We start from the raw sequence: 24,602 nt of genomic DNA, 5'->3' as shown, positions 1-24,602 counted from the left end.
GGTTTGTTTTGCTGCAGCGAGTGTGTCCGTGAAAGTAGAGAGGGACTGTTTTAGTGGGATCTTTTCCATCTCCGCTCAGCAACCCTGGTAGTACGTCTCAGTTCTTTGGTCGGGCCGGTGTGCCAGGGCTGTCTGTTGATTTTGCGAGCTTTGGTATGTGTGAGAGGGACAACCGATTACAGAGCTACAGCTATTGTGGTGTTATATAAAGCAGCAGCATCTGCATCGAGTAGGGAACTTGTGTCTGTAAGAGGGAGGAGGGATTCAGAGAGTGAGTGTAGATCTATGTACTTGTCTCTTGGTCATTGTCTGTCCTTGCATCTGTGCGTCTCTTTGTCTCTGTATCATTGCATGCATGAGTCTCTGTCTTTGTATCCTTGTGTTAGTTTGTGACTGTATGTCTCTATAGCGGTCTTTGTGTACATGTGATCTTGTCTCTGAATCAATATCTTAGAGAGACAGACATTTTCTGCCTTTGTTTTTGTCTATGTGACTGTGAACTTATGTTTGCTTTTTCTGTCTTTATTCATGTGTGCCTTTTTGGTCCTTCTATATCGTTGTGTCTATTACCTTTGTCCTTCTCTCGCTTTGTATCTGTGTTTTTGTATCTGAATCACAAGTTCTTTTGTGTGTCCGTCAGCATCACTGTGTTTTCGTGTGTCTATGTCCTTGTCACTGTGTGTCCTTTTGTCTCTGTGTCCTTCTGTGTGTCTGTCTCAGTACCGACAGTGGGGGAAATAAGTATTTGATCCCTTGCTGATTTTTAAAGTTTGCCCACTGACAAATACATGAACAGTCCATAATTTTAAGGGCAGGTTAATTTTAACAGAGAATATAAAAAAAAAAAATCCAGAAAATCACATTGTATAAATTATATCAATTTATTTGCATTTTGCAGTGAGAAGTAAATATTTGATCCCTCTGGCCAACAAGACTTAATACTTAGTGGCAAAACCCTTGTTGGCAAGCACAGCAGACTTTTTTGTAGTTGATGATGAGGTTTGGGCACGTCATGAGGAATCATGGTCCACTCCTCTTTGCAGATTATCTCTAAAGCATTACGATTTTGAGGCTGTCGCTTGGCAACTTGGAGCTTCAACTCCCTCCATAAGTTTTCTATGGGATTAAGGTCTGGAGAATAAGGTGATGGAGTGGCCTAGCCAATGTGCTTCCTTTTGAGCCACTCCTTTGTTGCCTTGGCTGTATGTGTTGGGTCATTGTCTTGCTGGAAGACCCAGCCATGACCCATTTTTAATGTCCTGGCAGAGGGAAGGAGGTTGTCACTCAGGATTTTATGGTACATGGCTCTATCCATTCTTCCAACTGATGCGGTGAAGTAGTCCTGTGCCCTTAACAGAGAAACACCCATAAAACGTTTCCCCCTCCATGCTTGATAGTGGGGATGGTGTTTTTTGGGTCATAGGCAGCATTTCTCTTCCTCCATACAAGGCAAGTGAGTTAATGCCAAAGACCTCAATTTTTGTCTCATTTGACCACAGCACCTTCTCCCAGTCCCTCAAAGAATCATTCAGGTGTTCATTGGCAAACTTCAGACGGGCCTGCACATGTGCTTTCTTGAGAAGGGGGACCTTGCGGACACTGCAGGATTTTAAACCCATACGGCGTAATGTGTTAACAATGGTTTACTTGATGACTGTTGTCCCATCTGCCTTGAGTTCATTAACAAGTTCCACCCGAGTAGTTTTAGGCTGTTCTCTCACCTTTCTCATGATCAAGGACACCCCACGAGGTGAGATTTTGGATGGTACCCCAGATCGATGTCGATTGAGTCATTTTGTATTTCTTCCATTTTCTTACTATTGCACGAACAGTTGTCTCCTTCCCACCCAGAAACTTATGGTTGTGTAGCCAGTTTCAGCTTTGTGCAGGTCTATGATCTTATCCCTGACATCCTTTATAAAGCTCTTTGTTTTGCCCATGTTGTACAGGTTAGAATCTAACTGAGTGAGTTTGTGGACAGGTGTCTTTTGTAAAAGTGACAACTTTTAAAAGCTTAAAAGCGTCTAACATATGTAGGAGCCAGAACTCTTCATACAGTCATGGCCAAAAGTATCGACACCCCTTCAGTTCTGTCAGATAATACTCATTTTCTTCCTGAAAATGATTGAAGACACAAATTGTTTGGTATTATCTTCATTTAATTTGTCTTAAATGAAAAAACAAAAAGAATTGTCCTAAAGCCAAATTGGATATAATGCCACACCAAACGTAAAAAAGGGGGTGGACAAAAGTATAGGCACTGTTCAAAAAATCATGTGATGCTTCTCTGATTTGTGTAATTAACAGCACCTGTAACTTACCTGTGGCACCTAACAGGTGTTAGCAATAACTACAGGTGTTAGCAATAACTAAATCACACTTGCAGCCAGTTGACATGGATTAAAGTTGACTCAACCTCTGTCCTGTGTCCTTGTGTGTACATTAACCCCTTAAGCCCTGAGGGTGGTTTGCACGTTAATGACCGGGCCAATTTTTACAATTCTGACCACTGTCCCTTTATGAGGTTATAACTCTGGAACGCTTCAACGGATCTTGGCGATTCTGACATTGTTTTCTCGTGGCATATTGTACTTCATGATAGTGGTAAAATTTATTCAATATAACTTGCGTTTATTTGAGAAAAAAACGGAAATTTGGAGAAAATTTTGAAAATTTCGCAATTTTCCAACTTTGAATTTTTATACCCTTAAATCACAGAGATACGTCATGCAAAATACTTAATAAGTAACATTTCCCACATGTCTACTTTACATCAGCACAATTTTGGAACCAAAATTTTTTTTGTTAGGGAGTTATAAGGATTAAAATTGACCAGCAATTTCTCATTTTTACAACACCATTTTTTTTAGGGACCACATCTCATTTGAAGTCATTTTGAGGGGTGTATATGATTGAAAATACCCAAGTGTGACACCATTCTAAAAACTGCACCCCTTAAGGTGCTCAAAGCCACATTCAAGAAGTTTATTAACCCTTCAGGTGTTTTACAGGAATTTTTGGAATGTTTAAATAAAAATGAACATTTAACTTTTTTTTCACACACAATTTATTTCAGCTCCAATTTGTTTTATTTTTACCAAGGGTAACAGGAGAAAATGGACCCCAAAAGTTGTTGTACAATTTGTCCTGAGTACGCTGATACCCCATAGTTGGGGATAAGCCACTGTTTGGGCGCATGGCAGAGCTCGGAAGGAAAGGAGCGCCATTTGACTTTTCAATGCAAAATTGACTGGAATTGAGATGGGAAGCCAGGTTGCGCTTGGAGAGCCCCTGATGTGCCTAAACATTGAAACCCCCCACAAGTGACACCATTTTGGAAAGTAGACCCCTTGAGGAACTTATCTAGATGTGTGGTGAGCACTTTGACCCAACAAGTGCTTCATAGAAGTTTATAATGCAGAGCCGTAAAAATAAAAAATCATTTTTTCACAAAAATGATCTTTTTGCCCACAATTTTTTATTTTCCCAAGGGTAAGAGAAGAAATTAGACCACAAAAGTTGTTGTGCAATTTGTCCCGAGTACGCTGATACCCCATATGTGGGTGTAAACCATTGTTTGGGCGCATGGCAGAGCTCGGAAGGGAAGGAATGCCATTTGACTTTTCAATGCAAAATTGACTGGAATTGAGATGGGACGCCATGTTGCGTTTGGAGAGCCCCTGATGTGCCTAAACATTGAAACCACCCACAAGTGACACCATTTTGGAAAGTAGACTAAGGAACTTATCTAGATGTATTTTGAGAGCTTTGAGCCCCCAAGTGTTTCACTACAGTTTATAACGCAGAGCCGTGAAAATAATTTTTTTTTTCACAAAAATGATTTTTTAGTCCCCAGTTTTGTATTTTCACAAGGGTAACAGGATAAATTGGACCCCAAAAGTTGTTGTCCAATTTGTCCTGAGTACGCTGATACCCCATATGTGGGGAGGAAGCACTGTTTACGCGCATGGCAGAGATCGGAAGGGAAGGAGCGCCATTTGGAATACAGACTTAGATGGATTGGTCTGCAGGCATCACGTTGCATTTGCAGAGCCCCTGATGTACCCAAACAGTAGAAACCTCCCACAAGTTACCCCATATTGGAAACTAAACCTCCCAAGGAACTTATCTAGATGTGTTGTGAGAACTTTGAACCCCCAAGTGTTTCACTGCAGTTTACAACGCAGAGCCGCGAAAATAAATCATTTTTGTGGGAAAAATAAGATTTTTAGCCCCCCACATTTTTATTTTCCCAAGGATAACAAGAGAACTTGGACCCCAAAAGTTGTTGTCCAATTTGTCCCGAGTACGCTGATACCCCATATGTTGGGGTAAACCCCTGTTTGGGCGCACCGAAGAGCTCAGAAGGGAAGGAGCACGGTTTTACTTTTTCAACGCAGAATTGGCCGGAATTGAGATCGGACGTCATGTCGCGTTTGGAGAGCCCCTGATGTGCATGAACAGTGGAAACTCCCCAATTTTACCTGAAACCCTAATCCAACAACACCCCTAACCCTAATCCCAACGATAACCCTAACCACACCCCTAACCCTGACACACCCCTAATTCTAATCCCAACCGTAAATATAATCCAAACCCTAACTTTAGCTCCAACCCCAACCCCAGCCCTAACCCCAGCCCCAACCCTAGCCCTAACCCTGATGGGAAAATGGAAATAAATACATTTTTTAAATTTTATTATTTTTCCCTAACTAAGGGGGTGATGAAGCGGGGTTTGATTTACTTTTATAGCGTTTTTTATATCGGATTTTTATGATTGGCAGCTGTCACACACTAAAAGACGCTTTTTTTATAGCAAAAAAGTTTTTGCGTCTCCACATTTTGAGACCTATAATTTTTCCATATTTTGGTCCACAGAGTCATCTGAGGTCTTGTTTTTTGCGGGACGAGTTGCCGTTTTTATTGGTAACATTTTTGGACACGTGACAGTTTTTGATCACTTTTTATTCTGATTTTTGTGAGGCAGAATGACCAAAAACCAGCTTTTCATGAATTTCTTTTGGGGGAGGCGTTTATACCGTTCCGCGTTTGGTAAAATTGATAAAAGTTTTATTCGTCGGGTCAGTACGATTACAGCGATATCTCATTTATATCATTTTTTTATGTTTTGGTGATTTTATACGATAAAAGCTATTTTATAGAAAAAATAATTATTTTGGCATCGCTTTATTCTCAGGACTATAACTTTTTTGCTTAATTATGCTTTGTGGCGGCTCGTTTTTTGCGGGACAAGACGTTTTCAGCGGTACCATGGTTATTTACATCCGTCTTTTTGATCGCGTGTTATTCCACTTTTTGGTCGGCGGTATGATAATAAAGCGGTTTTTTGCCTGGTTTTATTCTTTTTCTTACGGTGTTCACTGAAGGGGTTAACTAGTGGGACAGTTTTATAGGTTGGGTCGTTACGGACGCGGCGATACTAAATATGTGTACTTTTATTTTTTTTTTAGATAAAGAAATGTATTTATGAGAATAATATATATATTTTTTTATTTATTTAGTAATTTTTTTTTTTTTTTTTTTTACACGTGGAAATTTTTTTAAAACTTTTTTACTTTGTCCCAGGGGGGGACATCACAGATCGCCGATCCTACAGTTTGCACAGCACTCTGTAAGATCGCCGATCTCACTCACATCGCTGCAGGCTTACCAGCACCTGCAGTCGACCCGGAAGTACTCCCTACAGGACCCGGATGCAACCCCGCGGCCATATTGGATCCGGGGCCTGCAGGGAGAAGACGCTCGGTACAAGGTGAGCACATCACCTTGTACCAATCGTCTCAGGGAAGCACGCCGGGAGCCCCCTCCCTGCGCGATGCTTCCCTGTACCGCCGGCACACCGCGATCATGTTTGATCGCGGTGTGCCGGGGGTTAATGTGCCGGGAGCGGTCCGTGACCGCTCCTGGCATAGTGCCGGATGTAAGCTGCGATAGTCAGCTGACACCTGGCCGCGATCGGCCGCACTCCCCCTGTGAGCGCGGCCGATCGCAATGACGTACTATCCCGGTCGGTGGGAATTAAGGCCCACCCCACCTCAACGGGATAGTACGTCATATGGGATTAAGGGGTTGGATGGAGAAAAGAAAGAAGACCAAAGAACTGTCTGAGGACTTGAGAAACCAAATTGTGAGGAAGCATGAGCAATCTCAAGGCTACAAGTCCATCTCCAAAGACCTGAATATTCCTGTGTCTACCGTGCGCAGTGTCATCAAGAAGTTTAAAGCCCATGACACTGTGGCTAACCTCCATAGATGTGGACGGAAAAGAAAAATTGACAAGAGATTTCAACGCAAGATTGTGCAGATGTTGGATAAAGAACCTCGACTAACATCTAAACAAGTTCAAGCTGCCCTGCAGTCCAAGGGTACAACAGTGTCAACCCGTACTATCCGTCGGCATCTGAATGAAAAGGGACTGTATGGTAGGAGACCCAGGAAGACCCCACTTCTTACCCCAAGACATAAAAAAGCCAGGCTGGAGTTTGCCAAAACTTACCTGAAAAAGCTTAAAACGTCATACATGGCGGAGGTTCCCTGATGTTTTGGGGTTGCTTTGCTGCCTCTGGCACTGGACTGCTTGACCGTGTGCATGGCATTATTAAGTCTGAAGACTACCAACAAATTTTGCAGCATAATGTAGGGCCCAGTGTGAGAAAGCTGGGTCTCCCTCAGAAGTCATGGGTCTTCCAGCAGGACAATGACCCAAAACACACTTCAAAAAGCACTACAAAATGGTTTGAGAGAAAGCACTGGAGACTTCTAAGGTGGCCAGCAATGAGTCCAGACCTGAATCCCATAGACGACCTGTGGAGAGATCTAAAAATGGCAGTTTGGAGAAGGCACCCTTCAAATATCAGGGACCTGGCGCAGTTTGCCAAAGAAGAATGGTCTAAAATTCCAGCAGAGCATTGTAAGAAACTTATTGATGGTTACCGGAAGCGGTTGGTCGCAGTTATTTTGGCTAAAGGTTGTGCAACCAAGTATTAGGCTGAGGGTGCCAATACTTTTGTCTGGCCCATTTTTGGAGTTTTCTATGAAATGATCAATGTTTTGCTTTTTGCTTCATTCTCTTTTGTGTTTTTTTCATTTAAGACAAATTAAATTAAGATAATAATACTAAATAATTTGTGTTTGCAATCATTTTCAGGAAGAAAGAGTATTATCTGACAGAATTGCAGGGGTGTCAATACTTTTGGCCATGACTGTAGTTGGTAGGGGATCAAATACTTATTTCTCACTGCAAAATGCTAATAAGTTTATATAATTTATACAGTGCGATTTTCTGTATTTCATTTTTGATATTCAATCTCTCAATGTTAACCTACCCTTAAAATTATAGACTGTTCATGCCTGTGAGTGGGCAAACTCACAAAATCAGCAAGGGATCAAATACTTATTTCCCTCACTGTATGTCTATTTTGCATGTTTTTTTCCTCTCCGTGTGTGTGTGTCTGTAGCCTTGTCATTGTTTCTTCATGTCCTGTTATTTTTTTGTGACTCTCTACCTGTGACTCTTGATTTTGTGTCTGTGACCATGTCCTTGTTTCAGTGTTGTTCTGTCTCTTTCTTTGTGCCTGTTTCCTTGTTTCTTTGTTCTCATTTTTTTGTTTATGTGTTAGTTTCCAAGTCTGTGTGTCAATTTTGCAGTGTTTCTTTGTGATCTTTGACTTCGTGGTGCTTCATCTTTGTGGGTCAGTGTCTCCATCTGTATGCCTAAAGGTACCGTCACACTAAGCGACGCTGCAGCGATACCGACAACGATGTCAATCGCTGCAGCGTCGCTGTTTGGTCGCTGGAGAGCTGTCACACGGACAGCTCTCCAGCGACCAACGATCCCGAGGTCCCCGGTAACCAGGGTAAACATCGGGTTACTAAGCGTAGGGCCGCGATTAGTAACCCGATGTTTACCCTGTTTACCAGCGTAAACGTTAAAAAAACAAACACTACATACTTACATTCCGTGTCTGTCCTCCGGTGCTGTGCTTTCCTCTGCACGGTCAGCGCCGGTCAGCCGGAAAGCAGAGCAGTGACGTCACCGATCTGCTTTCCGGCTGGCTGGCGCTGACAAAGGATGCAGGAGGAGTGCAGAGAAGCAGAGCGCCGGGGACAGACAGCTGAAGGTAAGTATGTAGTGTTTGTTTTTTTAACGTTTACGCTGGTAACCAGGGTAAACATCGGGTTACTAAGCGCGGCCCTGCGATTAGTAACCCGATGTTTACCCTGGTCACCAGTGAAGACATCGCTGGATCGGTGTCACACACGCCGATCCAGCGATGTCAGCGGGAGATCCAGCGACGAAATAAAGTTCTGGACTTTCCTCAGCGACCAACGATCTCCCAGCAGGGGCCTGATCGTTGGTCGCTGTCACACAACGATTTCCTTAACGATATCGTTGCTACGTCACAAACAGCAACGATATCGTTATGTGTGACGGTACCTTTAGTTTCTGCCAAAAAGACAAAGTTGGACCAAAGACAGAAAGAAACAAAAAAGGAAAAAAAAAAAAAAAAAAAAAAAAGGTTCTCATGTGCAATTTTTCTTTCATTTAGAGGTTGATTTACAGGTCTTGTCTCCTATTCCGCCATCAACTACCATTTTAAGTTTCAAGATCAAAATAACTGAGGGTGCATTTATATTGGACCATTATCAGGAATGAGCATTCGTGGCAAAATGTCTTCATACCCCCCGACAGTCGGCTTGTCTAAACAGGCTTCCAATCACCTGATGAAACAACAAAAATGCTTGTTCAACAGGGGAAATTTTTAAGCTTCCGTAGAAATCATTTCTCAGCAGCCCATCATATGTAAACAGGATATGGGGTGCCAAGAACAATGATAGCCTAGGTAGACATAACCATATTAAAAATCATTCTGGGCACATAATGTGCAGTTTGTCGGCTTAAACATGCTGCTAAACTAAATTCCATCCAACCGCATGGTTTAAATGAAGTCCTTAGTTTTGCCCCTTTCCTGTACTCTGTTGTTGTTTTTTTGTTTTTAGTACTATGGTTTTAATATATCTTCTTTGTTTTTTAGCTTTATATGCCATCTATTTATACTATGAACTATTCTGCCCCCTATGATGACCGGGAGTGAATATGTCTGGAGGTGTCTGGAAGGACTAGTCTATGATGCCTTGATATTATTCAAAACTAAGGAGACGATTATACATTTTAAAGATTTTGGGAATACTCATTTGGTGTTTGCTGTTTGTCTATTATGTGTGTATACGCATAAATTATATATATGTTCTAACCGTGTGTATGTCATTGTTATATGGTTTTTAGTTGTATTTACATATTTTTTGTTTTTTCACATTTTTTGATACTCTTAGGCTTATGAGTATATATTTTTGCAGTTTTGCATATTTGCACCCTTTTGCATTAAAAATATATATTCATATATCCTGATCCACCCTGTGCAAAATGATGCACTGTCAAGCACTTTACTGCAAGTCTCAGGCATTGTTAATCACTTTATATAATTGTATATATATATATATATATAGATGTATATTTTTGCACATGTTTGCATATTTCTCTAGTTATTCATATGTGCACTTTCTGTATAACAAATATATATTTTATATATCCCGGTTTATTCTGTTTTTTTTTTAATAAGTGGTAATATAGTGATCTTATGCACTATTAAGCACTTTACTGTATGTTTCATGCACTGTCAATCACTTTATTATAAGATGCAGTGTAATGCTGTAATATTTGTATGTTTTTAGTTGGTATTTCTTCCGTTGTTAGGATAGATTTATATATATATATATATATATATATATATATATATATATATATATATATATATATATATATATATATTTATTCTTTCTCCCTGAATGAGGTGTAGTCATCATGGTCCTCCTCTGGTCTAGTACCTGTGGGTAATGAATTAAGTGTAGCCCCGGTGTGACTTACTAGCTTAGCGCCCGTCACACGGTGTGACTCACTAGTTTAGCGCCCGTCAGACTTATGTGTCTGAAATGTGTGTTTGTTCCCTCCAGTGGTGAGTGCGCTCTGTCTGTGTCCGGATGCCGGCGTCTCCGTGGTTACGCATCGTCTGTCTCCGCCCCTCCATTCTGACGCGTCAGATGGGGGTGTGGATGGATGATGCTGGACGCCGATCTGCGCAGGCGCGGCGTCCCGGAACATGAACGCGAGCGCCATTACTATACCGCTGTCACCAATGTTTTAGGTGGGCTATAAATAGAATGAGCAAATGATATACATTATACAGACCCCCTCAGAAGTAGCGGAACGCGAAACGCGCGTCGGGGAAGGTGCCGCATATACAGGTTATTTACCTACTTGGGCTGGCATTGAGGTTTATATGAGGCTAGTATGCATATAAATGTTTACTTGAGATAGCTATGGCCACTATTGGCTTTACTTCTTGAATGGTGCTAACCTGAAGGGGATTAAGATTAGGCATGTAGCCATGAGTATGGTACAAAACTTTCTCTATACCCTCGTTATAGCATAATAGATCTCACTTGAATTTTGATACTGTCTCTGCAAGGGCTCTTTATATGTGCCTCTATGTCAGTGTGAACTAACAACCATATATATTTGGAAATTGTATATATATATTCCGGTTACCTTTATATGGCGGTACTATTTTGTATGCATATGTATCTCCACTGCGATATGTTTTTATTGATGTATTGAATAAAGATAGTTTTATTTAAATATTTGAACTTTGGCATCAGCTTCCGTTAATTTATAAGGTGTATGCTGCTAAACTATCGATCTATGTACATGAAACCAATAAGTGGTCGTTAAATGGTCATAGGTTGACAAGTGTAAGTAGTATCACCAAGTAAATATTAAAACCAAAGTAGAATGGCAAGGATGGCAATTTATTTTGTCGATTGTAGCCAATATACGATATTTGAAGAAAAAAAAGTTAAGATAAATAACGATTGGAGACTTTATTGGCTAGTTATTTGAGGCACTTATTCCTCTGTTTCACCAGGTCTACGTATGTCATCAATCTTCAAAATCATCTTCACAACCTGTGTTGCCAATGAAAGCTGCTGTTTTTTACCAATGAGCGTTTCAATTACATGCTGCAGTTTCATGTCTAGGGAAAAAAAACAAGAGACAAACAAGAAGCACATTAAAATGTAATGGTTTTAAATGAGTGTACAGAATTTTAGGCTTTACCCATCATTAGAACTATAACCACTTTCAGTTTCAATGCAATTAGACAAACTGTAATCTTCAATTAATTTCAAGAATCCTAAATGGAAAAGTTAGAATATCTTTTTAACCCCTTAACGACCACAGACATGCATAAAAACAGCAACTACTAAGGGGCCTAATTCCCTCATCACAATTTTAAAATGGTGATCGGGAATAAGTCTACAGCGCCCACTGTACATTGATAATTGACACCCGGCAGTATTGGCCCCGGCCCGATTTTGTAACTGATCACGGCTGATTGACCACTTAAATACTGCTGTCAATTGCGCTAGTGTTATTTAATAGGTTAACAGTGAATTAAAAGACCCCCTTTGTAACCATTGGATCTCCACAATGAGAATTAAAGGTGCCAATGGTTACTATGGAACCCTAAGGTCATGACATGACCCCAAGATACAGTGGCTTGTACGATCCTGTTCTAAGAATAAATTCACCTCATCACTTATACCGTATGGTGAACCACAGAAAAAAAAAACTAATTTGGTACTGCTTTTCATTTGTTCATTCTACCTCCCAAAATTCGGAATAAGGCTCGGGTCACATTTTTCCTGCGCTCTCCGCTGAGTGCTTAAGTCTGTGTTTCCGTGTAAATGCCACAAAACTGCGATTGAAACAAAACGCGGGACGGAACCTTCGATGACGTCATGGTCGCGTGACGTCATCGAAGGTCCTTCGCTCAATGCATCCTTAGGAACTGAGGCCGCCGCTTGCACCGCTGCGGGCCATCGGAGGGTAAGTATATCCAATATTTTTTATTTTTATTCTTTTTTTTTTTTTTTAACATGAATATGGATCCCAGGGCCTGAAGGAGAGTCTCCCCTCTTCCAGATCCTGGGAACCATACAGGTCCGCTCCCTGAACACGCCGTACCCGGCATATAAGACGACGTATTTTCCGGCGTATAAGACGACTTTTTAACCCCTGAAAATCATCTCAAAAGTCTGGGGGACTTTTGAGATGATTTTCAGGGGTTAAAAAGTCGTCTTACACGCCGGAAAATACCGTAGACAGATCAATAAAGAGAGATAGACAGATCAATAAAGAGAGAGAGACAGATCTATAAAGAGAGAGACAGATCTATAAAGAGAGAGAGACAGATCTATAAAGAGAGACAGATCTATAAAGAGAGAGAGACAGATCTATAAAGAGAGAGACAGATCTATAAAGAGAGACAGATCTATAAAGAGAGAGACAGATCTATAAAGAGAGAGACAGATCTATAAAGAGAGAGACAGATCTATAAAGAGATAGACAGATCTATAAAGAGAGACAGATCTATAGAGAGATAGATATGTCTATGGAGAGATAGATATGTCTATAGATATAGCTATCTATAGATAGCTACATCTATAGATATTTTTCAAAAAAAGAGGCAGCACTCCATTTCAGTGTTAGACGTGCAGGATTTTAATCAACCCACTTGTCTGGGCGACGTTTCGGCTCTGAATGAGCCTTTCTCAAGCAGTGGGTGTCTCAATAAGATACAGAATTATAATAGTCTCAACAATCCTTAATTGCAACTAATCAAAGTACATTTCATAAAGTTCATCATAAATGTGCTATATTCATTATTGCCAGTTCACTAAGGTAATAAAAGGTGCTTCAGTGTAAAGTGCTCTGTGCTCAGAGTTATTTACATGAAAATACCTTCCCGTGTTCTAGATCGCTCATTTAAATATCCAGCTTTTCATTCTAATTATTATTGTATTATATTGACACTTACCGCAGGAGAGCTCATATACCTCATGGAGGACGCCATATACGCTGAACAGCATTCTATACGATCTACTGCGCATGTCTCAGCGCGCCATCATTGTGAAATGGATTGCTGACCAATACACCACTGTGCGGCATTTACTTCACTGCGCATGCGCATAAGCGCCTTAAAACGCCATCTTGGTTGTGGCATTATATTCAAAACGGGTCTTTTTATTATCTCACACTCAGCTTTATTTCTATGCGATTTAGCTTACAATAAGCCCCATTTAGTATACCTTGTGGGCTCAATAGGTGTTTTAATCATTGCGAAATACCGGTTTTTACGTACCGGTAATAGGATTTTACGGAGCCACGACAGCACCCCTATGAGAGAGGGGATCCGCCCACCTTCCAGACAGGAACCTACAGGATTTAAAGGGGCGGTCCCCCTCACCACTCCAGTTTGTGTTTCAGAGTATAAGGGACACCGCCATTGAGTTAGTACATAACATATATACTTAAACATTACTAAATACCATCACCTTCTAAAGAGTGATTTTTTAACAAACACACTTTCCCCAAAAGGGTGCAGAAGCCAGTGATAAACTACAGCGGGGGGGGGGGGGGGAGGTTTGGGGTAGGAGAAATGTGCGGGTGCTGCCGTGACTCCGTAAAATCCTATTGCTGGTACGTAAAAACCGGTTTTCCTATCGCCACGACAGCACCCCTACGAGAGATTTTCAAAGATCAATCACCTGTGAGGGACTACAGCACTAAGTACTGTACGGCCAAAAACTAAATTGGCCTCTGAAGATAAGTCAAGATGATAATGTCTATAAAAGGTGGAAGGAGATGACCACATTGCCGCCTTACATATTACGTCTATGGAGACGTCCGCTCTTTCCGCCCAGGATGAGGCCATGGCTCGAGTGAAGTGGGCCCTGATGCCATCTGGCCTTTAGCAGTATAAGCAAAATATATGGCATTACACTCGCCCCTTTCCTTGGATTCTGAAAGGAGACAAACAGAGCCCTACTCTGCCTCCATGGTTCTGTCTTGTGTAGATATTCTAATAGAGTTCTTCTGACATCTAACATGTGATATTTCTGCTCGTCAGCTGAATTCGGATTGTCACAGAAAGATGGTAAAATTATTTTTTGACTTCTATGAAATTTGGAAGCTACTTTTGGTAGGTATGCTGGGTCTGGTTTTAATACTACCCTATCTTGAAAGACCATTAAATAAGGAGGATCTATCGACAAAGCTTGTAAGTCACTCACTCTCCTAGCAGAGGTCAGGGCTACTAGGAAGGCTGTTTTTAAAGTTAAATTTTTTATGGAGACAGAATTTAATGGCTCAAAGGGGGGTTCTGTTAAGGCGTCTAAAACCAAATTTAAATCCCATGGTGGTGGTCTAGGGATAAACACTGGGTTACTACGTTCAGTGGCCCTAATAAATCGGGAAACCCATCTATTTCCCGCCACATCGCTGTTATATAACGCTCCCAAAGCTGATACTTGGACTCTAAGGGTATTTACCGCCAAGCCCAATTCTCGGCCCTTCTGTAAAAACTCCAGAATAGCCGGAATTGGGACCTTGCCTGAAAAGGGATTTTGGTAGAAGGCAAGGAACTTTTTCCAAGTTTTAGCATAGATTTTAGTGGTAACTTCTTTCCGGCTATTTAAAAGGGTAGATATGAGAGCCTCTGAAAACCCTCTTCTCCTCAATAACTCCCTCTCAAATTCCACGCCGTCAGATGCAGGGATTCCACATTGGGGTAACGGAATGGACCCTGAGAAAAAAGCTCCGGGCTGGTCGGCAGTACCCAGGGGTCGGACACAGACATTGCCCTACGTAACGAGAACATGCCCTCCTGGGCCAAAAGGGGGCAATCAGGATCACTCTCGCTCTCTCCTCCCTGATCTTCCTGAGGGCTATAGGGATCAGACACATTGGGGGGGAACGCATAAGCCAGAGGGAAATCCCAGTGTATTTGAAGGGAGTCTATTATACAGGGCTTGTCCGCCACCTGAAGAGAAGCGAACTTCCTGGTCTGTCTGTTCTCTCTCGTTGCAAATAGATCGATAACGGGCAACCCCCATAGGTCTACTATCTGTTTGAACACCCGTCGATTCAGAACCCATTCACCCTGACGTAGAGAATGACGGCTGAGGTAATCTGCTTCTGTGTTGAGCTCTCCCCGAATGTGAACAGCTGATAGAGAGCGAAAGTGGGCTTGGGCTACTTTGAGTATGTCTGTGGCAGTGTTCATTAGGGATCTTGACCTTGTACCCCCTTGATGGTTGAGATACGCCACTACTGTTGTGTTGTCTGTCTGGATTCTTACATGTGAATCCTGCAGAGATGGAAGCAACCTGAGTAAGGCCTTCTTTACTGCCGTGAACTCTTTCCAATTTGAGGACTCTTGAGCCTCTAAGAGAGACCATTGCCCTTGAGTCCAAACATCTCCTATATGAGCTCCCCAACCTATTGGACTGGCATGGTGACCGTGTTGTCTGGTACTATACTCCAGCGTACTCCTTTTTCTAAATGTATCCTGTTTAACCACCATCTCAGACTGTGTAGAGTGGCGGTGGACAGCCTGAGTCTTCTGCCTAATTGCCCTTGAAGACTCCTCTCTGCATCCAAGATTTGGGCCTGCAACACCCGAGTGTGGAATTGAGCCCACTGGACGGCTGGTATGCAAGACGTTAGGGATCCCAGAAGGGACATAGCGTCTCTTAAAGTCAGATCTGGCTTCCTTGTTACCGTACTGACTTTGTGCACAATCCTCTGCTTTTTGTCTTCCGGAAGGAAACATTGTTGCTCTTCCGAATCTAGCAGAATACCCAGGAAGGTCTGAGTTGTTGATGGTTCCAATCTTGATTTTTCCATATTGACCATCCACCCCAAGTCCTGTAAGGAAGATATTACATGATTTAGGCGAGTACTACACTGAAAAAACGAATTTCCCACTACCAGGAAGTCATCCAAGTAGGGTACAATTAATGTATCCTGTTCTCTGACATGGGCCATTACTTCCGCCATGACTTTAGTAAACACCCTCGGTGCCATAGATAGACCAAATGGCATTGCAGTAAACTGAAAGTGTCTGACATGGTCGTTTAAGCGCACCGCCATTCTGAGGAATTGTTGATGATCCTGGTGAATGGGCAGATGGTAATACGCATCTTTTAAATCCAGGACTGTCATATAACATCTGGGAAAAAAGTTTAGTCGCCGTTTTAATAGATTCCATCTTAAAGGCATGATAATTTAGATGTTTGTTCAATCTCCGGAAATTTATGATGGTTCGAAAGGATCCATCTGGCTTGGAGATTAAAAATAAAGGGGAATAGAACCCTTTCCCCTGTTGATGTTTTGGAACCTCCACTATAACTTCCTTCCGTCTTAACATATGGACCTCTTTTTCAAGGGCTTTTTGTTGGTCTAAGGAATCAGGGGCAGTCAAGATATAAAAATCAGAAGGTTTCTCCCGAAACTCTAATTTTAACCCTGAATCAATTATACCTAAAACCCAATTGCTCGCAGTTATTTTAGCCCACTGCGCATAGAAATATTTTAACCTGCCCCCTACTGGAAGATCTTTACTAGCAATAATTTCTTCTTCTTTTTGAGGAAGATGATGAGGCATTAAAGTCCGAACCTTTCTTTTTCGGGTCTGTTGGTTCCAGTCTCGGTTGTGGTAGGGTCTTTGGTATTGAAAGCGTCTCCTGAAGGTATTCCTAAAGGTAGGATTGAAAGCTTTAGGAAAACCTTTCTTCCTATCCTCAGCTTTAGCTAGGATATAATTCAATACCGGGCCAAACAGGTACTCACCCCTACACGGTATTGTACACAGTTTAGCTCTCTTGCCTGGGCATCTCCTTTCCAGGTTTTAAGCCATAAGGCTCTGCGAGCCGCGTTTGAGAGGCCTGCTGATCTTGCCGCTAATTTTAAAGAATCCACCGATGCATCCGCTAAATACGACACCCCTTCCCGTATTTGCAAAAGGGAGTTCAGCATCTTGTTTCTGGGTACCTTGGATTTCAGCTGTTCCTCCAGCGGTGATATCTACACCATGACGGATCTAGCCGTACACGTGCTAGAGATAGCAGGCTTAAACGCTCCCGCAGATGATTCCCACACTTTTTTCAAAAACACGTCGGCCTTTCTATCCGACGGATCTTTCAGAAGGCCCACATCCTTCAGCGGCAAAGCACCGGCTTTAGACGTAGAAGCCACCGCTGCATCCACTTTTGGAACTTTCATCCATTCTGCTAGATCATTGTCGTCAAAGGGATATCTTCTCTTGGCTGATGACGGCAGGAAACCTTTATCCTGCTTATCCCATTCCCGCTTTATAAGGGACTTAACTGTATCTACCACCGGGAATGCCTTACGACTCTTCTGGCACAAGCCCGCAAACATTATGTCCTGTGCGGACCTTGGTTCCTTGCTCTCTGCAACACCCATGGTAGCTCGGACTCCTTTAACTAACATGTCCATGTTCTCCACCGAGAAGCAAGGCCTTCCCTCTTCATCTGAGGAGGATGGAGATGAGGAGCGGGAACATTCACCTTCTTGCAGGGCAGACTAGATCCTGGAGATAAGTCCCTGCCCGACCTTTCCTGGCGGCTGCCTTTAAGGGAATAACTTATTTCCTCCCTGATGACCGCTCTAAGGTCTGATGACCGAAGGGGAGCTTCCTCTTCTAAGGTCTGACAAATGCAAGCCCGACAAAGCCTCTTGGTATAACTGTCAGGCATTGGAGTCATGCATAGAGCACATTGCTTGTGCTTAGATTTAGCTGTTTTTTTCCCCCTAAAACAAAGCACAAATAACAGACCATATCAGCACCAGGTGTCTAGTTAACACTCACCATTAAGGCTGACTGTGAATACCGGTTCTGGAGGAGTAGGATCCAAATGTGACGCTGGGGCGCTCGCACGCTGCTGCCCCCGTACCACGCTGCTGCTGCTGCTGCTTCTCCTTGAGCGGCCGCTACCGCTCTTACTGCGCTGCTCCGTTCCCTCTCCATGAGGGTGCTCGGTGTCCCCTACTGAGGACATGGCTGCACAACTCATTCCATAGGCGCAGCTCTTTTACAGAGCTGCAGCGCTCCTCCCCCGGAAGTGTACGAACTACTTCCGGGTTCACCAGCGCCGGTGTGGACGCTGCACACCGCGCTCAACTGCGGACCAGGACGGCACTGCCCGACTCCTGGGACGCGCTCCGTATGGCCAGACGAGGGGGGGTCTGTGCGCAGGACACCCCCGACGCTGCTTCCGAGCCCCCGATGCTGCCGTTCCCACAGATAGGCATGGAGGCCCGGGTAAGACTGCTGCTGCAGGCTCCCGCCGTCCGGACAGGAACCCAAACTGGAGTGGTGAGGGGGACTGCCCCTTTAAATCCTGTAGGTTCCTGTCCGGAAGGTGGGCGGATCCCCTCTCTCATAGGGGTGCTGTCGTGGCGATAGGAAAAGATTGCCGGTCAATACTCCACTGTGCGACATTTACTTCACTGCGCATGCGTATAAGCGCCATCTTGGTTGTGGCATTATATTCAAAAAGGGTCTTTTTATTATCACAGAACTTTCTTCCTATGCGATTATACTTACAGTAAGCCCCTTTCAATATACCTTGTGGGCTCAATAGGTGTTTTAATCCCACCCTGACATACCGGACGGCACCTTCTTCAGGCTGTCACCAGGTGTCACATAGCGTCCAAGTGCCCCAATTGACCCTTCCGGATCGACTGTTGCAAATGAGACAGCTACAAGGTAGTCACACCTATGTCCTAGGTTCAACATTTACATTATTCTAATGCCATAAATAATTATGAGATATTCATGCCAAAAAAGGTATTTTGAAAAATGCATATTTAATTAAGTCAGCAATCCATTCACAATAGATTAATTTAACCCCTTAAGCCCCGAGGGTGGTTTGCACGTTAATGACCGGGCCAATTTTTACAATTCTGACCACTGTCCCTTTATGAGGTTATAACTCTGGAATGCTTCAACGGATCTTGGCGATTCTGACATTATTTTCTCGTGACGTATTGTACTTCATGTTAATGGTAAAATTTATTCGATATAACTTGAGTTTATTTGTGAAAAAAACGGAAATTTGGCGAAAATTTTTAAAAATTTCGCAATTTTCCAACTTTGAATTTTTATACCCTTAAATCACAGAGATATGTCATGCAAAATACTTAATAAGTAACATTTCCCACATGTCTACTTTACATCAGCACAATTTTGGAACCAAAATTTTTTTTTTGTTAGGGAGTTATAAGGGTTAAAAGTTGACCAGCAATTTCTCATTTTTGCAACACCATTTTTTTTTTAGGGACCACATCTCATTTGAAGTCATTTTGAGGGGTCTATATGATAGAAAATACCCAAGTGTGACATTCTAAAAACTGCACCCCTCAAGGTGCTCAAAACCACATTCAAAAAGTTTATTAACCCTTCAGGTGTTTTACAGGAATTTTTGGAATGTTTAAATAAAAATGAACATTTAACTTTTTTTTCACACAAAATTTATTTCAGCTCCAATTTGTTTTATTTTACCAAGGGTAACAGGAGAAAATGGACCCCAAAAGTTGTTGTACAATTTGTCCTGAGTACACCGATACCCCATATGTGGGGGTAAACCACTGTTTGGGCGCATGACAGAGCTCGAAAGCGAAGGAGCGCCATTTGACTTTTCAATGCAAAATTGACTGGAATTGAGATGGGACGCCATGTTGCGTTTGGAGAGCCCCTGATGTGCCTAAACATTGAAACCACCCAAAAGTGACACCATTTTGGAAAGTAGACCCCCTATGGAACTTATCTAGAGGTGTGGTGAGCACTTTGACTCACCAAGTGCTTCACAGAAGTTTATAATGCAGAACCGTAAAAATAAAAAATCATATTTTTTCACAAAAATTATCTTTCCGCCCCCAATTTTTTATTTTCCCAAGGGTAAGAGAAGAAATTGGACCCCAAAAGTCGTTGTACAATTTGTCCTGAGTACGCTGATACCCAATATGTGGGGGTAAACCACTGTGAAGCCACCTCCCTCCCTGCAGGACCCGGATGCCGCGGCCATCTTGGATCCGGGTCCAGCAAGGAGGTAGGAGACCTTCGCAGCAACGCGATCACATCGCGTTGCTGCGGGGGACTCAGGGAAGCCCGCAGGGAGCCCCCTCCCTGCGCGATGCTTCCCTATACCGGTGGCACATCGCGATCATGTTTGATCGCGGTGTGCCGGGGGTTAGAGTGCCGGGGGCGGTCCGTGACCGCTCCTGGCACATAGTGCCGGATGTCAGCTGCGATAGGCAGCTGACACCCGGCCGCGATCGGCCGCGCTCCCCCCGTGAGCGCGGCCGATAGCCTATGACGTACTATCCCGTCGGTGGGAATTAAAGCCCACCCCACCTCGACGGGATAGTACGTCATATGGGATTAAGGGGTTAAAGTCAGGATGAATCAACACCGGTATACCATAAGGAAGAAAAGAATGGATCTTCTGGTCCAAAAACATTTTGTGGAACATAATCATTCTGAAAAGGATCTTAGATGTAAGATAATAGATATAGTCCCAATTCAAAGAAGAGGGGGTGATAGGGAACGGATCCTAAAAAAGAAAGAATGTGGATCTATGAACTAAATACCCTTAAACCAGAAGGTTTAAATGTAGACTTTAAAATACATTTAGAGAAGAGTATACGGGTCTTGTCTATCAAGTGAAATTGAGGATTTATAGGTTGTTTAATTGAGGATTGTATATCCCTAATTTTAATATTTTTTGTCTGTTTTCTAGATCCACCCATAGAGGAGACTGGCCGTGGCAGAGCATGATCACATGGAGGACGAAAAATAGCTTTCTAAAAAAAAATTTTTCCTAAATTTTTTTTTCAAAAATGTATCGAGTACTTGATTAATCTTTAAATTAATCTACTGTGAATGGATTGCTGACTTCATTAAATATGCATTCTTCAAAAGACCTTTTTTGGCATGAATATCTCAAATATTTATGGCATTAGATAATGTAAATGTTGAACCTAGGACATAGGTGTGACTACCTTGTAGCTGTCTCATTTGCAACAGTCGATCCGGAGGGGTCAATTGGGGCACTTGGACGCTATGTGACACCTGGTGACAGCCTGAAGAAGGTGCCGTCCGGTGTGTCAGGGTGGGATTAAAACACCTATTGAGCCCACAAGGTATATTGAAAGGGGCTTACTATAAGTATAATCGCATAGGAAGAAAGTTCTGTGATAATAAAAAGGCCCGTTTTGAATATAATGCCACAACCAAGATGGCGCTTATACGCATGCGCAGTGAAGTAAATGCCGCACCGTGGAGTTTACACCGGCAATCTTTTGCAAGGATTTAAACACCTATTGAGCCCACAAGGTATACTAAATGGGGTTTATTGTAAGTAAAATAGCATAGAAATAAAGCTCTGAGTGTGACAGAATAAAAAGGCCCGTTTTGAATATAATGCCACAACCAAGATGGTGTTTTAAGGCGCTTATGCGCAGTGAAGTAAATGCCACAAAATGGTGTATTGGCCGGCAATCCATTTCGCAATGATGACGCGCTGAGACATGCGCAGTAGATCGTATAGAACGCTGTTCAGCGTATATGGCGTCCTCCATGAGGTATTTGAGCTCTCCTGCGGTGAGTGTAAATATAATACAACAATAATTAGAATGAAAAGCTTGATATTTAAATGAGCGATCTAGAACACAGTTATTTACATAAAATACTTTCCTATGTGAGCACAGAGCACTTTACACTGAAGCACCTTATATTACCTTAGTGAACTGGTAATAATGAATATAGCACATTTATATGATGCACTTTATGAAATGTACTTTGATTAGTTGCAATTAAGGATTGCTGAGACCATTATAAATATGTACCTTATTGAGATACCCACTGCTTGAGAAAGGCTCATTCAGAGCCGAAACGTCGCCCAGACAAGTGGGTTGATTAAAATCCTGCACTGAAATGGAGTGCTGCCTCTTTTTTGAAAAATATATGTGAAGTTGGGATATGCTGGACGGATTCCCTGTGGGCCTTGCACCCGCAGATAAGTAAAAATTGTGCTGTTCCTTTTTTATATTACTATATATCTACAGATAGATAAAATGGACATGGAAGGAGGGAGACCCCAATGCACGTTTCGCACACTGCTTCTTCGGGGCGCCCGAGGGGTACTACCTCACATACACTGCTCAAAAAAATAAAGGGAACACTCAAGTAACACATCCTAGATCTGAATTAATGAAATATTCTCATTGAATACTTAGTTCTGTACAAAGTTGAATGTGTTGACAACAAAATCACACAAAAATCATCAATGGAAATCAAATTTATTAACCCATAGAGGCCTGGATTTGGAACGATACTCAAAATCAAAGTGGAAAATCAAATTACAGGCTGGTCCAACTTCAGTGGAAATGCCTCAAAATGAGGAAATGATGCTCAGTAGTGTATGTGTGGCCTCCACGTGCCTGTATGACCTCCATACAATGCCTGAGCATGCTCTGGATGAGGCGGCGCATTGTCTCCTGAGGGATCTCCTCCCAGACCTGGACTAAAGCATCTGCCAACTCCTGGACAGTCTGTGGTGCAACATGACATTGGTGGATGGTGGGAGACATGATGTCCCAGATGTGTTCAATCGGATTCAGGTCTGGGGATCGGGCGGGCCAGTCCATAGCTTCAATGCCTTCATCTTGCAGGAACTGCTGACACTCCAGCCACATGAGGTATGGCATTGTCCTGCATTAGGAGGGACCCAGGGCCAACCACACAAGCATATGGACTCACAAGGGGTCTGAGGATCTCATCTCAGTACCTAATGGCAGTTAGGCTACCTCTGACGAGCACTTGGAGGGCTGTGCGGCCCTCCAAAGAAATGCCACCCCACACCATTACTGACCCACTGCCAAACCGTTCATGCTGAAGGATGTTGCAGGCAGCAGATCGTTCTCCACGGCATCTCCAGACTGTCACATGTGCTCAGTGTGAGCCTGGTTTTATCTGTGAAGAGCACAGGGCGCCAGTGGCAAGTTTGCCAAACCTGGTGTTCTGTGGAAAATGCCAAGCGTCTTGCATGGTGTTGGGCTGTGAGCACAACCCCCATCTGTCAGGCACTCAGAACATCCTCATGGAGTCGGTTTCTAACAGTTTGTGCAGACATGCACATTTGTAGCCCACTGGAGGTCATTTTGCAGGGCTCTGGCAGTGGTCAACCTGTGCCTCCTAGCACAAAGGCTTAGGTAGCGATCCTGCTGCTGGGTTGTTACCCTCCTATGGCCCCCTGCACGTCTCCTGGTGTACTGGCCCGTTTCCTGGTAGCGCCTCCAGCCTCTGGACACTACGCTGACTGACACCGCAAACCTTCTTGCCACAGCTCGCATTGATGTGCCATCCTGAAAAAGCTGCACTACTTGAGCCACTTGTGTGGGTTGTATAGATGCCGTCTCATGCTACCACGAGTATGAAAGCACAACTAACATTCAAAAGTGACCAAAACATCAGCCAGAAAGCATTGGTACCGAGATGTGGTCTGTGGTCCCACCTGCAGAACGGCTCCTTTATAGGGGGTGTCTTGATAATTGCCAATAATTTCTATCTGTTTATTCCATTTGCACAACAGCATGTGAAATTGATTGCCAAACAGTGTTGCTTCCTAAGTGGACAGTTTTATTTCACAGAAGTATGATTTCACAGAAGTTTGATTTCACAGAAGTTTGATTTACTTGGAGTTAGATTCTGTTGTTTAAGTGTTCCCTTTATTTTTTGGAGCAGTGCATATTTGATTACATCATCTGTACATAGTCTATTGTTATACATATCAATTTGGATTGATATTGCTCAGTTTCACTGATTGTCTCACTGATTATATTTTCCATCGCCTCCTGCCTGGACGTGGCACTTTGGTGTCGTTTTCCTATTTTTAAATTATCTTTATTGTACTTATCCATTTTTGTTTTAATTATCTTGCAATAAAATTAAGAACATTTCTTTTTTAGCTCAGGTGTCCATTATCCTTTGGTTTATCTATGAATCTATATGGCAAAGCTTGTGTATTTGATGCCCCTCTTCTGGGGTTCATTAATAGCCTAGGAAGGGGCCATAGATATTGCCCCCTCCCCACCCGGCTGCAAACACCAGCTCTCAGCCGCCCCAGAAATGACACATCTTTAAGATGCACCAATTCCAGCACTTAGCCTCTCTCTTCCCATTAGCCCTGTAGCGGTGGCAAGTGCTATATGGCCATCTGCACACGTTCAGGATTTTTTGCCTTTTTTCAGCCGTTTTCCACGGAAAAAGCGCTAAAAAAAGCTTACATAAGCATCCCATCATTTTTAATGCATTCCCACAATTTTTGTGCATATGATGCATTTTTTTACGCGAAAAAATGCATCACGGTAAAAAACACCGTGTTCATTTTGCGTTTTTTTCCGCATTTTTGCCGCTATATTATTGGATTAGGGAAGCTCCGGAAAAAAAAAGCAAAAAAAAATTGCCAACGGATTTCTTGCAGAAAAAGTTCCGCTTTGTTCAGGAAAATTCTGCAGAGATTCCTGAACATGTGCACATAGCCTTATAGTTGTGGGGTTGATGTCACCTTTGTATTGTAAGGTGATATCGAGCCCA

At 42.7% G+C, this 24,602-nt stretch overlaps 1 protein-coding gene across 1 annotated transcript in view; it reads right to left on the bottom strand.

The window, feature by feature from the left end:
• Positions 1-10,866: 10,866 nt before the first annotated feature.
• Positions 10,867-24,602, bottom strand: part of CCT5 (chaperonin containing TCP1 subunit 5) — a 329,132-nt gene continuing 315,396 nt past the window's right edge. Inside the window, exon 11 of the mRNA XM_069730418.1 lies at positions 10,867-11,111. Within this exon, the coding sequence (XP_069586519.1) occupies positions 10,984-11,111 (128 nt within the window). The 3' untranslated portion in view covers positions 10,867-10,983. The remainder of the gene's footprint in view (positions 11,112-24,602) is intronic.

Source organism: Ranitomeya imitator, chromosome 6 (assembly GCF_032444005.1).
Source record: "Ranitomeya imitator isolate aRanImi1 chromosome 6, aRanImi1.pri, whole genome shotgun sequence".
In the NCBI taxonomy this organism is placed as follows: domain Eukaryota; kingdom Metazoa; phylum Chordata; class Amphibia; order Anura; family Dendrobatidae; genus Ranitomeya; species Ranitomeya imitator.
This window is presented reverse-complemented; position numbering and strand designations above follow the sequence as displayed.